General features: G+C 32.0%; 1 protein-coding gene across 4 annotated transcripts in view; it reads left to right on the top strand.

Moving 5' to 3' along the window:
• Window positions 1-19,227, top strand: part of LOC145297563 (nischarin-like) — a 109,168-nt gene that overhangs the window by 36,893 nt on the left and 53,048 nt on the right. For 2 of the 4 annotated variants that reach the window (XM_080143573.1, XM_080143571.1), the window contains exons 4-7: window positions 3,977-4,025; window positions 5,062-5,157; window positions 12,714-12,781; window positions 15,946-16,041. In XM_080143573.1, coding sequence (XP_079999699.1) covers window positions 3,977-4,025; window positions 5,062-5,157; window positions 12,714-12,781; window positions 15,946-16,041 — 309 coding nt within the window. Of the gene's footprint in view, window positions 1-3,976; window positions 4,026-5,061; window positions 5,158-12,692; window positions 12,782-15,945; window positions 16,042-19,227 lie in introns of all 4 variants that reach the window. The other 2 variants (XM_080143570.1, XM_080143572.1) reach the window with 1 other exon arrangement.

Here is a 19,227-nt window from a genome sequence, read left to right as displayed (position 1 = left end):
CCTAGGTATTTCAAAGCCTAATGCTTCTCATCAGAAGAGGAGAGAAGATGCTAGGTAACATATTAGAGATGCGATAACTACATTAGGAGTGAAATAATGGGGTGTGAGAGGAAAAAGGTAATACATTGAAATACAGTAATTAATGTGATGGAGGAAGAAAATTATTAATATCACAGTGAATATAGGTGGTGTGTAAAGTGGTTACTAAGTTTGCCATGATAGCTTATGGGGTATGTGTTTAATATGTGTCCACATGCAGAGATGTATCTTTACTATAAGGAAAATAATAGGGGAATGGAATAAAGGTAGATACTCTTATAATCGTATGGAGCTAGGGGGTATGACTAAAGATGGGATTCTCTTGAAATAAAAGACTGATGTAAGGTCAGTATATAATAGGAGTATTCGAATTGCAAAGTAGTATTAAACAAAGTATAGATTATAAAATAATAAAGGAATAAAAATAAATAAAAAAATAAACAAATGGCACAATAAAAAGTAAGGAATAAAAATAGTATAAAATTATAAAAAAAAAAAATACTGACTGTACCCGGTTGCTGTGACTCAGTTTGTTTTAAATGGAAAACAAACAGAAAACAAAACAGACAAAATTCATGTATCTTATGTTTATGTTCTGAATACTTATGGCTACCCAATATTTTGAGACTTGTTAATGGTTATTGCAAACGCCCAGCAAATTGTGAAATGCAATATCTTAAATGAAAATTATATATCCGTTGAAGTCATTCAATACATGTGTGCTGCCTGTTCTTCCTTAGGTCGACAGAGGAGAAACCATGAGGGTTTAATTTGACTATGGACATGTATGTGAGCACGTACTGGAAAATCTCATAAATTAAAAAATATAGCCAATTTCTTTTTGTATGAAAATACCATGTTTTATCAATAATAAATCGATGGAAAAAAAAATGAAAAGAAAACTGTTTAAAGAATAAACCCAACAAAGTGTGAGACTGATGATAATTCAGGAGGAAGAAAGAAACGAATTTAAAAATGTAGGATATGTTTTAAAAAAAAAGGAAATAGTATGGCAAAGTGTTTTTTTTTTTTTTTTTTCGAATAAATATCCTTATTTTTGCACTTACTTTAAAATATAATTAATGAGAATATTCATAAATATTTTGGTGCTTCTTTGTTATTGTAACAAAATTTGGAAATCAAAATATTGATGTTCAAGTGAAACCAATAGTATCTAATGAATTGCCATGTCGCAGTAATGAAAATATCCAAAACTCGCAAAAAAATGATAAGGTAGAAATTAATTAATAAAGAGAATTAGTTTTCGAAGAAATTAGAAATTTTAACTATTTCCCTTGTGTTTACAGCACATATCACGTGACAAAACAAACATAACCGAAACCATTTTTTTTTTTTTTAAATCATGTTGAATCATGGCAGATTTAACTGTGACATGACACTTAGGTAGATAACATTGCTTATTGTTGAAATTGACAAAAAATGTAAGTAGTTATCATTGCGTTTTTAATTAAAAATCAACCTTTTCGGCTATCAGATTTTGCTACAATAATGAAGAAGCACCCTTTTTATCAGCCAACCTGTACAGTGAACATGCCACCTAAAAGTTTTTTTCAACTCTTGGAGAAGTTGACCTGGACCATCAGGATTTTCTGTCAATTATGGTTTGGGATCGACCAGCAGTGACCGGATGAAGCCGAGCAAAGTAACAGACACAGACAAATTTGAAAACAAACTAACTGGATAAAAAACAGAAATACAATAAATAGAAAATAAAAATCTACTGTAAATTTACTGAATATATATATATATATATATATACATATTTCTCAAGAAAAGTTGGATTTTGTATTGTTTATTTACATTTCAGCCACACACACACAAGAACCATTAGCGAAGGGAAATACATGCAGTGAGAAAGAGATAGAAAGAGGGGGGGTGACAATTAAGTAACCCCTGTATACACAGAATAATAGGGAACAGCAAGCAAACAGCTAGAAAGCAAGTAATAGTAATTTTGTATCAGACACAACTGTAATGACCTAAGCATTAAATGAACTTGACACTGTGAGAAATAATGTCTCTTAATGACTTCATAATTTAATTTTAGTAACTGCTTGTTTATAAAGGGAAGAATTGAATTCCAGAATATGAGAATTTTCAGAGCTCAGCCAATCAGAATGGATGGACTTTGGCTAGGGAGCCTTTATTATTTATGAATCAGAAATTGGAAAGATTGTTAGGTCTATGTATGTATTAGTCAGTTATAGTTGGTGAGATCACAGGATCTGTGGAATGTGTAGAACTCATCCTAGTGACACCTGGTAGCAGTGATTATACTAAATATTTAGAGAGATAAATAAGGACTCCTTCCTCTATAGATGTTGCGATTGTGATGGTGTTGCTCATAGGATACAATGTAGTATTTTAATATCACAACTGAATGTGTCCAAAACGGTGTTGCAAGCTACATTACATAGTGGCTATTAGCCTAGACATATTGAATTTTTATGTGGCATATATTCTTGTAAACCTACGATACTTTGGTCCAGAGGGGAATTTCTGCAGTTATTTTATTATGTATATGGAGATAAAAGATATAAAAAATAAAAATAGGGGAAAAAAATTTTTGACAGTAAAAAAACGTTAAGGAACACAGGAAGGAGATGAAATCAGTTGTCATGAAGTCCAAATTGAATGCAAAAGTAGTAAGAGAAATACAGCTAGTCTTCTTTTTAAAGTAGTCGGCTTTTTTTTATGTTTTGTAATTAATATTTGTTTTTTTTTTATGTTTTGTAATTAATATTTGTTTGTTTTTTTTTAAACAAGGCACATACTTAATTCTGCTTTACTAGTTATTTATGGCAAGTATCGGTTTGTGTTAAAATAATTGTATTTCCATTTGATTTCGATTGCATATTTAGTGCCACTGAGAAATTTATACATAGAAGGGGGACATTTTCTCTCCTGCACACAAGTACAGGGTGTCCAAAAAGTCATTGAAGGGTTTGTAACTTAAATAGATTCTTTATTTTTTAACGGTATTTTTCTGTAATTTTAACATAATTTAAAACATTGGGAAATTAAACAAAAATGCAAAATTCAAACTATATTTATGAAAAACAATGTCTTGTAAATGTTGCTTCACATATTTGTGCTCTTTCTAAAACATTATTCATGGCAGATTGCAGAATCTCTGGATTGGGATTCAACTCACTTATTTCGTTCTTGATGTTTTTCTTCAATTCTCGCAGGGTTTGAGGTTTGTTAACATACTCTTTCTTTAAGATATCCCCACAAGAAAAAGTTGGAGCTAATCAAGTCTAGGGAACATGGTGGCCATTTGACATTGCCATAGCGAGAGATAACGTTGTCATGAAAGCATTGCTTGATTTTGGTAAAACAATTTCACAACTTGCGTACATTGTTCAATGCTATACTTATCTATAATTTATTTCCAAAATATTTCTGTAAAATATCTGAAATAGAGAAAAAAAATAATCATTAATGGTAATTTTCAACCATTCAGTGACTTTTTGGACAGCCTGTAACTGGAATTTTTTAAATGGGGGGAGGGTATTAATGATATAAACAAAGACTGAATAAGAGAAGTGGTGAGAGGAAGAGAATGATGTAAATAATAAAGAGAGGGAGAGTCTATTATGATCCATAGTTATATTCATGTGTATAGAAATGTTCAGGAGTGTATTAATACAATTTCAAGAATGATTTAAATAATTAAAAAAAAACACGAGTGGTAAAGAGGAAAGTAATGGTCTATTATGATGGCACATTGTATTCTGATTTTGTGGAGTCCTTTCTTTGTAATCCTCGTAAAACATGATTATCAGCTAATGTCAAAGTTAAGAAATTATATATTTAATAACAAGTACTGATCCAACGGGTCAAAAATTATCTATTATTGAATGTGTCAAGTATGTAATTTTTTAGGATAACATTTTAAAAATTATTTTTGTAGGAAATCCATGGAATTACCCAAGCACTTGCCGAAGATTTGTATAATAGAGGTGAGTTTGATTTTGGCTTTAAAAAAATTTTTCTTTTTAATTTAAAAAAAAAAAAAAAAAATTTAGACAAAAAAAATTGCTTTTCTTGTAATATTGATTTTTTTTTTTTTTTTTTTTTTTTTTTTTTTTTGTGGACATTATGTCTCTTTGCTACGATTTTGTAAATGAAGAAACTTTAAAATATTAGCAGTTAAGACTTGCATTTGTTGAAATCAGGTTTCTGAAGTTGGAAGGTACATTATGGTTTGACTCTGATTTGTAGGATTACCAAAAGTTTGACTCAAATTCCAAAATCTCTGATTCCTTACTTTAAAATCTTTCAATATTCAAACAGTCTTAGATTCTTATCCGACTTAAACTCTAACTCCTAGTATTATTACAAGTTTGTCTTCTTTCAAAACCTTCGACTCCCTCTGATTCTGCAACTCTGTTTAAAAATTTAATTGCAGCAATCTTTAGTTTTTTTTAAAAATTTTTTATTAATGTTATATTTATTAAAGTTCTGAATTTTTTTAGATGAGAGCTGATTGCTTATATTACTTGTATTGATCGGACTATTGTTCTCATCTTGAGTGTTATTATTGCTGTCAATTTTTACTAGAATTGCCTCCCTCTTTGTCAACCAATATTTTTCTCACAGATTCGAAACAATGACCAAAAAATTGAGACTGACTCACAGAAATACGAAAATATCTACAGAGCCAGTAACTTTTCTCCTTTCTTTTCCAAACAACAACAACCGACATGCCTAATGACAGTCGAAGGACAATCCGACTGAAAGGTTGCACTAATAACGCTCAACATGAGAACAATAATCCGATCAATGCAAGTAATATAATGTTATATTTAATTTTGCATATCCTGATTTTTGTACTTACTATATCAAAGTATGCTTGCTCTGGGCAGGTTTAACTGGCTTCTTCCAAATGAAGAAATTTCATGGAAATATCGAATTCACAACCAGTTCCCAGTCATTTGTAATTCTTGTACTTGTTATTTTAAAGTTTCTATATTTGTCAAATGTTTTTTTTTCCAGGTGAATTGATACTTCAAACTAAAGAACCATTCCAAATGACAACTCTTCACCTTTATGCTCTGACAGAAAGGTTGAAACTTCCTGAACCTACCTGTGGTTAGTATTCAAGCACTTATTTAATAGACATTAAGTAAGTAAAGTTCCTTTTCAAACTTAAATCGTCTTAACCAAGCAAAGAGGATGGCATATACCCTTTTCCATTTATGATAGTCCTGGTTTGTTGCCACTTTTATAACAAACTGTTATGACAAATGAATGATTTAATTTGAAGAAATATTGATTTGTAGTAAACATTTGTTATTTGTAGCCATTTTACACCTGAGATTATCTATTACTATCAGACTGCCTGGCATTGCCCAGTCGTAAAATATACTTAAATATATTTTAATTTATGCAGATTCCATATTTATTATTATAGAGACAATTCTCTATCGATTATTATATTGTACTATATTGTATTGTACTTAGTAATGATTTCAAAAGTTAAAACAAAAAAAAAGAAAAATGACTTGGGTTGCCATTAGCTAGATTTGAAACCAAAGCATATAACTATCCAGTGTTATTCGCTATCATCTGAGCCATATCCATGCACATATAAAAACTTTAAAAATAACGCTAAACTAATAAATGTACATTTGCACATGCATAGAAGGTATACGTTTAGTCAACTTATGCCTGCCAAGTTCCAATTTTTGTTCAATTTTAACCCCTTACCAACTATTTTTACCAGCTAAAAACAAAATTGAATTTGTTTCACAAGTCCAAATCCCTTATATATCAAGTTTGAAGTTTGTAGACCAAAAATTGACAGTAGTTTGATAGAGATCATTCCTCACACAGACAGGCATACAGAAGAGGTCACACTATATATATATATATATATATATATATATATATATATATATATATATATGAGAGAGAGATTTGATATATCTGTCTGAAGCCAAAACTATATTATTACTAGGGCTATGACAACAGAATATTCTTTTCATTGTTTTGATATTCGAGTATTTTTCCAACACAGTTAATCAACTGAGAACCACATCATTCTATATAAAAGCATATAAGATATCAACGGATTCACACTTGAGAGTCAAAACAATGAAAAGAATATGCTGTTGTCATAGCCCTGATTATTACTTCTATCAATTGTACTACCTTTCTATGTTCAATTAAGAGAGAGGGTAGTGTTGTGGTTTTAGTGTTTTATGTTTTCCTTTCTTTCGCCCCCCCCCCCTGTATTGGTAACTTAAACGGACCTGGTTAATTGATAAAGTCTGTGCCTAAATCTAAACATAGATGCCACATATACAGCTTCTTCCAAGAACTGCCAGCCTTTTGAACACAGTTCCATTGGTCTACTTATCGGCTGACTACAATACGTAGTCTAATGTAAACAAGTTCTTGTTGAACCGTCCCCATAAATAATCAAATTGTACCCAATCTACACCATTAATGATTACTACGCTACCACATTACATTTATTAACCCCCCTATCCTCGAATGGCCTTTGGGCCTTGGTAAGTGGTGACTTGTAAAAATAAAAAATTAGAACGCGTGATTTTTTTTTTGTTTTTTTTAGATCAATTTAATTTAATTTGGATTCTTCAGACTACTATTCTCATCTTGGATTTTATTCTCACAATGTTTCGGCTGATGTAACCTCCAACCTTCTTCAGGTTCATCTTTGTCAAACTTGCAATTTAAAACAGTATCCTTTATTTAATCTAGAAGGGTGGATTGTTCTCGTTCGATCAGCCATAACTGGGTATGAAAATGATTTATATTTTTATTCTTCGTTAGTATTTCCTGTAATGAGGATCGCATCATCAACTTCTGAAAGAATGTCCGCAACGACACGTGGCACAACTGATAAAGTTGTTACATACCTACCTATATAAGAGCCAAGTACGTCCAAGGATGGAATATTGCTGTCACATCTGAGCAGAAGCTGCTAGGAAGATCTTATTTTGCCTTGATAGAGTTTAGAATAGACTTCGTAGCCTAGTGTAGGATGCCCTTTTCTCTCCCCTGCAACCTCTTTCTCATAGAAGAGACATTGCAAGCCTGTCTGTTTTATCGTTATTTTCGTGGCAAGTGCTCATCTGAGCTTCAATCTATGGTTCCCCCCTTGCCAAAGATTCATGAGAAACTCTCGTTTCGCTGTAAACACTATCAATAATTCCCCCCACTCTTTATCTGTACCTAAACGTAGATTCCATGAACAAGGCTTCTTTCTTAGAACTGCACATCTGTGGAACTCCCTTCTGTTGACCTGCTTTCCGCAATATGGCTGTCTTCAAGTCCAATGTAAACATGTTCTTGATGAGCCGTTCCCTTTAGGTAATCCAATTTACCAAATTTACACTTCTAATGATTATTATGATATTGTCCTTTTGACCAATGTAAACTCTTTAACTTTTATCCTCGAGTGGCCTCTGGGCCTTGATAAGTCATGATTTCCTTTCCTTTGTATAATAATCACTTCTATATGGCAGTCTTATGGAGGTTGAAGGTTCAATTTTAACTAGAAGAGATACTAAGAATAAAATAAGATTTACTAAATAATTCTACCTGGTCGTGGCTGATAAAATGAGAACAACCAACCTTTGTGGATCAATTAAAGGGTTCAGTTCAAAATTATATGTATAGATTCCAGAATTCGATATAATGATTCCTGAAAAGATGCGCATGAAGAAACGCCGAAATTTGAGAATAGCAATGAGGATGAGAATAGTAATCTGAATAATCCAAATTATAAATCCTCATCTCAGAAATTCTAAAACATGATTTGCTGAGTTTAGTATAAATAAAAATCACTAAAAAGATGGGCTCCATCTACCGTACTAGAAAGTTACTCACACCTGAGAGTATCCTGTACCTGTATAAGGCCACCATTCACCCATGCATGGAGTATTATTGTCACATAATGTTTTAATAATTACAAGAAACCTTCTCAACCACCAATAGCTATGGCTAAAGATACATTACCTAAAAATTTGTCGCTCAAACTCCTACGTTTAATGTTCACAGGGAACATGAGTTAGAACAGATACATCAAGAGCATTACCAAGGCTTCTGCGAGGAAGGTAGGCTCTCTCTACTGTGTTAGAAAGTTACTTATGCCTGAAAGTATTCTGTACCTCTACAAGGTCACAATTCGCTCATGTATGGAGAATTGTTGTTACATTTGAACTGGTGCATCTGCTACTAGTCTCTCTCTCCTGGACAGGATTCAAAAGAGAATCGTCTGAACTGTCATCTAAACTTCAACCTCTTTTCCATCGATGAAATGTTGCACCCCTCTACCTGTTTTATAAGTATTTTAATGGTGAATGCTCCAACGAACTACAAGCCCTTGTACCCCCTGATGTAAATGCCTCCAACAAGCAGCAAAGTCCCACTCCTACACAGTAAAAATCCCCAGATGTCAGAAAACCTTCTATAATAGTTTCTTCCCCAGAACTGCTAGACATTGAAATTCCCTTCCACATTCCTGCTTCCTCAGCTGTACTGACATGCAGAAGTTTAAGTGTAATGTAAACAATTCTTGCTGCTCAACTCCCTAGATAATATCCCTGCAACTTATATCCCTGATAGTAACCCCCTACATCAAAGTGGCACTGTTCCTTGTTTGGGGTGAAAATGTAATTAAAAATCATCTGGGTTGGTGCATCTGCCATTCACTCCTAGACAGGATTTTAAAAAAATAGTCATCAACCTAATAGGTCCTGTACTATCAACCAAACTCTGACCTCTGTCCCATTGCCGAAATGTTGCATCCCTGTGCCCGTTTTACAAGTATTTTAATGGAATGTGCTCCAACGAACTTTAAACACTTGTACCCTTGACATAAATACCCTCAATGAACTCAACAAGCAGCAAAAACACACTCTTACACTATTGAGATCACTTTTCCTCTAATAGTTTCTTCCTTCAAACTGCTAGACTTTGGAATTCCCTCCTGGGCCCCTGCTTCCCTGACTGTACTGACATGCAGAAGTTTAAGTCTAATATGAACACATCTTGCTTGTCAACCTCCTACATAGTATCCCTCTAAAGTTAGTCATAAATTGACGTGTCTTACATCCAAGTGGTGCTTTGCAGTGTTCGGGGTGAAAAAAAAAAAAAACAATTTAATAAAGATGTAATTTTTTATTTTTTTGTTCTAAATGAATAATTTTCTAGTATGACGATTAGCTATTATTATATGCTTCATTGACATGAAACTAATGTTATTGCCATCTCAAACTTAATTGCACTCTTACTTCTCTCTCTTAACAATGTGAAACATGTTTGGACACGTATATTATCTTTTATTATATAGTTAATTCATTTTTAAAAAAATTCTTTGACTTTTATCTACTTTGCAAACAAAATATTTTGATATAAAATAATTTTCTTTATACACATTTCATTGTTTTGCTAATCTATAAATCCACAAAAATCATCGCTTCTACTGCTTTTGCATCTGCCCCGTTTGTCTTATGTTTTAGTCAAAGAAGTAAAAAAAAGATGGTTCTCATTTAGGATTCGATTTAATTTTTTTTAAAAACTGCAGAAAATACAGGAAAAATATCTTTACGATGTGTGTATCCATCACAAAACGAAGATGTCATATTCTAAAAATCACATAAATAGATCAAGTAGTTTTATTTTAAACTGAAAAAATTAAATTTTATGAGTATCTGAAAAGTAACTGTCTCGCCCGCCATTATGAAAAATATTAAGAATCAAAGGAAGATAACTCAACAATAATTGATAACTACTAGATTTGTTATAATGTTGACAAATTCGCATTAATTGCTTAAAAATGATTTTCTTTATAAAAATAAAACTACTTGATCAATATATGTGACTTTTGGAATATGACATTTCTATTCCATTACTGGTATGTACATCATAAAGATTTGTCTATAGTTATTTTCAAGTTGAATTCTAAATAAGAACCCAAAAGATATTTCTTTGTTAGATTTTCTTTGATGCCCTCATCATCGTATTGTCTTCTTGACAGAAGTCTTGTAAAAAGCTACGCTTATTGACATGCCATACGTAGTCAATTCAGTCAACCATGACGTTTCTCTGTAATAGTGATCATTGTGATGATTTAACTTGTTAGGATTATAGTAGCAGCGTTGTTCCTGTTTCTTTAATTCTGTAATAGTTGCTGCAACGTAACAATTAAATATCTCAACAACATTCTTGGTTTATAGCATCAAATTCTTTCGTCTCATACAGCACACTGTAAAGTTACATATGTATTACATAAGATTCTCCTTGTTTGCTCCTCAGGAGGGAGGGAGTAGAGTTCTGAAAAAGATATTTAAATCTAATCAGCTCACCAGCCAAATAGAAAAATTTGGCACTTCTGCATGACAGTGACATAAGGCGAATGTGTGTATTTTAGTTTCAAGAACGGCCAATAAGGGATTGATAACTCGTACCTTTCTAAAAGTTTGTGCGAAGACAGTCCCTTGGAAGGAGTTGTTGAACAAATAAGGGGACTCTATCCCTTGTAACTGTGCAAAAACTATATTCCAAAAAGATTTCAATGAAAACCACTAACTGAAAAAAATAAATAAAATAAAAAACATTATTAAAAATTTCTGTAAATTTTTATAAATAAAAACTTCTATATTAAAATTATATTTTGCTACATCGACAAACTAAAATTTATACTTTGATACATTAAATCACTCATTGAAAAGAAATTATATTAATACATTAAAATTATATTTTGATACATTTTTTTATTCAATAAATGTTTCGATTTTCATGTTTTTGTGTTATTTATTTCATTATATATTTTTGCGTTATCGTAAACATTTATTTATATTTGAGGTTCACATAATGGCCGCTAGACAGCAGTTCTCTTTCGAAGAACAGAGGTCGGTAACTCGTCTCTGTTGTTAATATGTCACTGTCATGCAGAAGTGTCAAAAATTTTACTATCTTCTTCACAAGATGTCATTCTGAACTTCCTATCCATGATGCCAGATCCTGATATGTTAGCTTTTATTCTACTCTTTAATTACAAATTCCGTTTATACAACATTCACAATCACATATTGTTATATACTTTTTTGACTTTGAGATAAATGGTGTAGCAACTTTCTGAATAGTCGCATAAAATTATGAACACAGTGTTTTAACTATATATAGCCTACAACAAATTTTGGAAAACATGATAGTTTTAAAGGATGAAGTGTCTCTGTAACCAATAACTGATTCAGGCAATTTCTTTCATGTTTTTCGTTTTGCGATCCTTTGTGTTCTATTCAGTTTTAAATAAAACTTACTACCCCCATGAGGTAAATAAAGGGTTCCGTTCAAAATTCTGTGCAGATTCCCAACTTCAACAGAAACATTCCAGAGTTTAACAAAATACACCTGATGAAGATCAGAGATTACATCAATCAAAACATTGTAAACATAACGCGCAAGATGAGAACAGTAGTCCGAAGAATCCAAATGTTACATATAACTAATCCTCATCTCAAAAATTCAGAAATGTGAGAATTGGCGTCCCAACATGATTATGCCGTATATTTGGAATGTTTGCTGTCAATTGCTAGATGGCTGCAAAACCTGGTCGATGACACCTGCAAATCTCAAATAATGCCTATACTGCCTCTGCAGAATTCTATGAGTCTGCTGGCACCATTTCGTACCCAATACCCAAATTGAGATGCAATGTAGGATTATTCCCCACAACCAAAAAAACTTTACTGGTTTCAACATACTGTGGACCCAGGAGAGTTCATCTACGAAGTAATAGCTCCAGAACCACTCCAAGATTGTCCGAGATGTCTGGAAGACTAGCTATAGATATGTTTATACACCATCAAAAGTTAGCATCAAATCTAGCTCTGGTTCACAAATTTATGATGTTCGCCACTGGTCCTGAAACTGGCTATCCATCACTATCTTGGCTGCTGCAGACTGCTGTGTATAGTCTGTGTTCATCTCGGAGGCTGTGTATTTTTTACAAGAGGAGCCAGCTCAATCCATCCTGCATGAATGTCGCCTCAAATCAACTCAAGAGTATCCATTAGAGAGATTTTCTAATCTGAAAGTTGAAGTGAATCTCTTGATGGCAATGTACACAGTGAATTGTTGGAATTCAGGGTGAGGCATTCCCTCTTCATTAGGAATATTTGAATCAATAAGTTAAATATATAGCATTTACATAATTAGGAAATGCAATGTTGATTGTAGGATAATTATAATCTCTGGTAAAATGAATAACTGGTGTTCTGAAATGAAAGATGATAGAAATCAATATTGAATAATTTTTTTTTTTTTTTTTTTTTTTTTTTTTTTTAGTAAAATAAATTTAAAACTGCTTGAAATTTCACCATTCCTATCCTGTCCAATTATTTCACTTGGTTAACTTTAATATCTTTGTTTCATGTTTTGGTATTTTCTAACTGAACAATACTTGATTATAATTTGAACAGCATCATCACGACCATCTTCCTCTCACTCGGCATGTCCTGCTTGATCTTGAGCAAGATCTTCAACCCTTCCGCTTTTGCATCCATACTCATGAAGCACTTTGTTGATTCTGTTTTTCTTACTAACAACAAAAGATAATTTCTCTTCTTCTCCATTTTCCAATGTCATTTCAGGATTCACTCTTCTTTTTCCAGATAGTGGTGATGTAAAGAAAGACATAGGTCATATTCTTGACTTCATCACACGACTAAAGCACCTTAAGGTAATTCTTTCTTTTCTCAACAGTTTGGTGCTACTAGATCAGGCTGGCTGAAGATACTGGCTTCCTGACCTAAAATGCACCAAACACATGCACATTGTGTAAATCAAATGCACATTGTGTAAATCCCATAATAACATCCATTTAAATTTTTAAATAAAAGGGGAAAAGACCCAATGATATTAATCATTGGGTTTTTTTCCCCTTTTATTTAATAATTTAAATGGAAGTTATTATGGGATTTACACAATGTGCATTTGATTTACACAATGGTGGAAATATATAAAAGGGTTGACATATAATAAACAAATAATAAAGCATATAAAACACAAAAAAAAAATTACATAATCAAATTATCTCATATCAGACAAAAGTTTCACGAACGGGAGCACAAAACTAAGAAACGTGAATAGTGTGAGAGCACTTAAAAATCTGGCTTAAATAAAAAAAAAAAAAATGTGATTACAATTAGATGGATAAATGATTTTTGCCATAATTTTTACATAAAAGATGTTTCACTAAAAATTGAAAAAATTTTTTTTTTTTTACATTCTATTACGTCATGATGTTAATATCATAGAAATCGAACATTGGTATATAGTATAGAATTTAAAGTATTTATGCATGTTATCGACAGCAGATTACATAAATTGCTAGAAACTGCTAAACAAAAACTTTTTTTTTTTTTTTTTCAAAAACACTGACCAATTTAAGATGTCAAATAAATTTTTTTTTTTTTTTTTTTTATTGAAAGCAATATCCAATGTTTAAAATGCTATGGTAATTTCAATGAATAAAAAAGATACTTGTGCAGTTTACAGATCATGCTGAAATATAATTTAGAAAGCCATTCTTAACATGGAGAGGTGGGAGAGGCTTCCTTTTTTTTTAATTTTTTTTTTTTATTTTTTTATTTTTTTTTATAACTACTTTGTACTTTCACCTGACAATTTAATAAGCAAAAGATACCATTTGCCAATTGTCAGCTGCCATGATTTTACTAGCTAAGTATTTCGGCACCTTGCAGCGGTTTATGTAACCTGCCTGGAATATGCCGACAATAATGTGGTTTGTATTCTGCATAAGTCATGTACTTTTTGTACCAAACATTGATCTTAGTATTATTTGTACGTTTTAACAATCAAAATTTGGTTGTTTTAAAAGATGATCTTCAATATGCATTCTGTTCATTCGCCTCTCCGACCAAATCCCAAATTGCATCATCCATGCAAGATCCAACACCAATGGCATTGCAGATTCTAAGAAAAAGACTGTTTTATGGAAATAGTTCCAGACAAGGCACGAAGCCACTTGATGTAAACGGTTAAAAAATAAATAAAATATGGTTATAGTCAGCTAACATGCTTTTTAACTTCCAGCGTGGCTGCTATCTGAAGCCGTGACTAGGCAAATCAGTTCCTTCACTTTTTTTTTTCCATTTTCACCCCAAACAAGACACAATAGCACTTTGATGTAGGAGCCTACTATCAGGGACATAAGTTTCAAGGATACTATGTAGCAAGATGTCTGTTCACATTACACTTGAATTTCTGCATGTTAGTACAGTTAGGAAAACAGGAACTTGGAAGGGAATTTCAAAGTTTAGCAGTTTTTTTGGGAAGAAACTATTAGAGTAGAAGGCTTTCTTACATCTAGGGATCTTTACTGTGTAGGAGTGGGATTTTGTTGATTGTCAGGGATATTTACGTCGAGAGGGGTACAAGGGCTTGTAGTTCATCAGAGCATCCACCATTAAAATATTTGTAGAACAGGCAGAGAGATACATTTCATCGATTGAACAGAAGTTGAAGCTTAGATGACAGTTCAGGGCAATTCTCTTTTGAACCCTCTCCAGGAGCGAGAAACTAGTAGCAGATGCACCAGTTCAAATGTGACAACAATACTCCATACATGGCCGAATTGTGACCTTGTAGAGGTACAGGATACTTTCAGGCACGTTAGAGAGTCCACCTTCCTCGCAGCAGTCCTGGCAATGCTCTCAATGTATATGTTCCAACTCCTGTTTCCTATGAACATGAAGCCGAGGAGTTTAAAAGAGGTACTTTCAGGTAATGCCATAGCTACTGGTGGTTGAGAAGGTTTCTTGTAATTATTGAAGGAAACCTTGGCAGCATTGAATGTACCCATTCATTTTTTTTTCTCCCTTCCACTACAGATTGGAGATCTTCCTCTAGTGTTTCTGACATTTCCTTAGATATGTCTTCATTTGTTTTCCTCTTACGCCTATTATAGAGCATGGTGTCATGAGCAAATATATATATATATATATATATATATATATATATATATATATATATAGTTTGTGGGAGGTGTTTCTATCTTCCTACCTACAGCACCGTATATTTCTAAATGGTCACCTATCTAGTACTGACCAGGCTCAACATTGCTTAACTTTGGTGATCTAATGAGAACTGGTATCTCAACATGGGTATTCTGTATATTGGATAGTCTTGAGTCGGTCCAAGAATTTAACCCAAGGAAATTGTCTCTCAAGTGTTCAATGATCTCAGTTTGACATTTGTGGGAACAGAGAAAACCGAAGTAAGGAACACATATTTTGTGATGTCAAGAAACGTTTTGGGGCAATTCCTATTTTTAAGATGCAGCATATATATCGTAAGCTGTCTCTGTTCTTGCTCTATTTTTCCCGACAATGTAGTAAAGAATGAATTAATAAAAAGAATGGGGTGTCAGTATTATAAGTGTTTGTGTTAATTAATTATAATTAATGATGACTGGCTGTGTTTTGCCCAACCATTCCTTCATGGTCAAGAAGGAGCCACTAAATAATCATCCTCATTAGTGGCAGCACCAAAACAAAAAAAAAAAAAAAACACTTGCCCAAAACAAGGAACCAAGACGAAGAGCATTAGACAACATTGGCTAGTAGAAAAGTGTAGTATCTATTTTGATATTAGATTTTATTTTTTCTGTCCCTGTGCAGTGAAGGAAGAATTTTTTTCTCTATGCAAAGTGCCCCTTAAATTTAAAAAAAAAAACCCAAAAAAACAACATGACCTTGTGTCTAACTGTCCTCATGGGAAACAAGTAAATAGGCAACATATCCATTAAATATGTTTATATTTGCTGATATTTTGTTTTTTGTTGATCTTTGTTATATTATAAAATCTTATTTTTCTTTCCAGATCTGTGGAAGCCGAGATCCTGTTGGAAGCAGCAACATTGATATGAATGAGTTGCGATTTGACCTGACGTTATTTAAATCCTTACAAACTCTTGAGGTAAAATATTGTTCAATGCTGTTTTATTGGAATTCCTTATTAAACTGGAACCAAATTATTTGTGGAGAAAACTTTTGGCTTGAATGTTACTTGATATTTCTGATTTTTTTTTATTTCCACTTCTATTTTAGTCAGACTGGATACTGCATATATATATATATATATATATATATATATATATATATATATATATATTAATACCCGTTCAGATACACTTTTTCATGATAAAGCTAGAACTCAGAATTAGATAGAATCAAGCAATTGCATCGACAACGAACAACATTGTCGATGCAGTTGCTCGATTCTATCTAATTTTGGGTTCTAGCTTTATCATGAAAAAGTGTATGTGAACAGGTATATATATATGTATATATATATATATATATATATATATATATAGTCCAAATGAGAGGAAGTCCAACTTTAGAGGAAGTTCAAATTAAAGGAGTTTTACTGATATATATATATATATATATATATATATATATATATATATATATATGGCATAATCATAACACACTGGTTCCCATTAGATCACTGAAGTTAAGCAACATTGAGCTTAGTCTGTCCAAAATAGTCACCCATTTTGGAATACCAGGTTCTGTATGTGCTCTCTGCCTACCTCAGCATCATTTCCACTTGTTCTAGATATCTCCTTGCTACTGGAATCGGGCAGTGCCAACTCGGGAAAGGTGTGATAAGGGATTGCACAATCCTTGTTTCACAATTACATGCATAGCCATTCTTACAGAAGGTATTCATTGTTTCTCAGGACTAAATAAAGATAATACGTGTATTAGTAGTGTACAAACTGACATCAATCCAAATTATCTTTAGAATAGAACATACTTTAATTTATTTCTATTACTGATATGAAGCAACAATTTTTGCTAGTTGATATATAGCATAAACTTTGAGTTTGCTAATAAACAGCCAATTGTGACAATTTTTTTTGTTGACATGTGCTACCTCCCCAAGGAGGTAATGCGTAAAAAGATGGTCTCATGATAACAGAACAGATGCTATACTACCCACCCATCCCAAAAAGAGACATGAGGGTAATTCCTAAAAGGATAGCATCATCCAAGGAGGAGATAATGCCTGGAAAGATAGTCTCCAAGGAGGAGATAATGCCTGGAAAGATAGTCTCATGACAACAGAACAGATGCTATACTGACCCTTGCCTCTTTAAAGGAAGAATTAATACCTGGGGGATTATATCATAATAGGACAGTTACTACGCTACTATTCCTCTTCTCTGAATTAAGCATTAAATATGAGCCAATATATGTACTGTCATAAATTTAAATGTAGAATTTTATATTTCATAATTTTTGAGATGAGGATTGATAATTTGGTTAATTTTATCTTTGTTGTTTAATCATTTGGGGGGGGGGTAAAAAAAAAACAATATCTAGTAATAAGTAACATTGCATATCTTCAAGATTAGGCTTAAGACTCTCAGAATGCATACTAGAATTGTCCACATGAAGAACTTGTAGTATAATGGTTAAGTATTAATGGTTGAAAGTGTTGGTTAATAGTTTAATGTTGGTTGATAATCAGTTTTAAGTGATTACCTTATGAAGGTTCAATCTTTACTGTTGGCATTAATAATCAAGAATAAGATAAATTAGGTTGAATTTAAAATTCAATACGGGTTCCAGCATTTGAACGAGAAAGAAAGTCAGAGGTTACAGAGAATAATTTTAATTCCTATCATTATTCTTTTATATGCTTCCCATGAACTGCATTGATACAACCTTCAAACATGACTTCTTTTACACAACATACAATGCTTCAAGCAAAAAAACATTTCTCATATACACACACACACACACACACACACACACACACACACACACCTTAACACAAAATACATGGCTGAAACGTGAATATATAACAACCAAGATAAGAATAGATTTCCAAATAATCTGAATGTATAGAATTGAAATAAAAAAAAAATATTTACAATACTTAAATTGTTATTTTAATATTAGTAAAGTGTATTAAAATAAATATTGAAATACATTAAAATAATCTAAATTTATTTTTTTTATTTATTTATTACTTTTTGAAACTTAGACACTTAAAACAGAAAAATATGTATTTTAATAATTTTTTTAAAAAAACATCTTAGAATATTTTAGAATTTAATTTAGAACCATTTTTTATATTCTAAACAGAGTATTAATATTTCTTGAAAAATCGATCACAAGATGCTTTTCTAGTAACTCAAGTCAAATGTTATACAAAACAAAACAAAAAAGAATTGGGTGAGAATCAGATAGTTAAGAAGCAGAAAGTGTACACACGAATAAATGTATCCTATTTCATTTTTGTTCTGGATTCAGTTTCTTATGTCACTAGACTTGTGAATGGCTGGGTCATAACCACTGCCACTATTTATTTTATACTTTGATTTTTGATTGTGACATATCTGTACAGATATTCTTGAATAATTAAAAATAATAAATCTCTTTACTTTTGTATTAATATTATTATTGTTATCGTGCAGAAGTATTATTCTTATAGATAAGTAAACAGATTTATTATTTTGCTATCTAACTTGTGTTTGTGGTGTGTACAAACATGTAAATTAGATGGCTACACTAATAAATAAGTCATTCTTCTCTAAATATTCAGAGACAGTAAAAGAAATATATAAAGAGTGCTTGAATCAACATAATGACGAGGGTGGGGGTACATAACTAAGAGAGGGTGACTATTACAGTTAATTAGAAATTTTTTTTTTTTTTTCAAACATAACCTAATCTCGAAACTAAGATATATTTTTGCATGTATTTTGTGTTAAGGTGTGTGTATGTATGTGTGTGTATGTGTATATATATATATATGAGAAATGTTTTTGCTTGAAGCATTATGTGTAGTGTAAAAGAAATTGTGTTTGAAGGTTGTATCAATGCGGTTCATGGGACACATATAAAAGAATAATAACAGGAATTAAAATTATTGAAAATTCATCCTAATGTTGTCATTATTCTTTATGCTAACTTGTGTCCACGGTGTTTCTCACGAACCGCATTGATATAGCCATCAAACACAATTCTTTTCACACACACACACACACACACATATATATAAACTTATATGTTACTATGTAATTTAACTACTTGGGGCAATGATTACATATGAATAAATAATATAGTTCTTGTTTAGATAGCT

Source organism: Euprymna scolopes, chromosome 18, assembly GCF_053919585.1.
Source record: "Euprymna scolopes isolate OS-2025 chromosome 18, ASM5391958v1, whole genome shotgun sequence".
Lineage (NCBI taxonomy): Eukaryota > Metazoa > Mollusca > Cephalopoda > Sepiida > Sepiolidae > Euprymna > Euprymna scolopes.
Note: the sequence above shows the minus strand (reverse complement) of the source record. Positions and strands in the feature narration are given on the sequence as shown.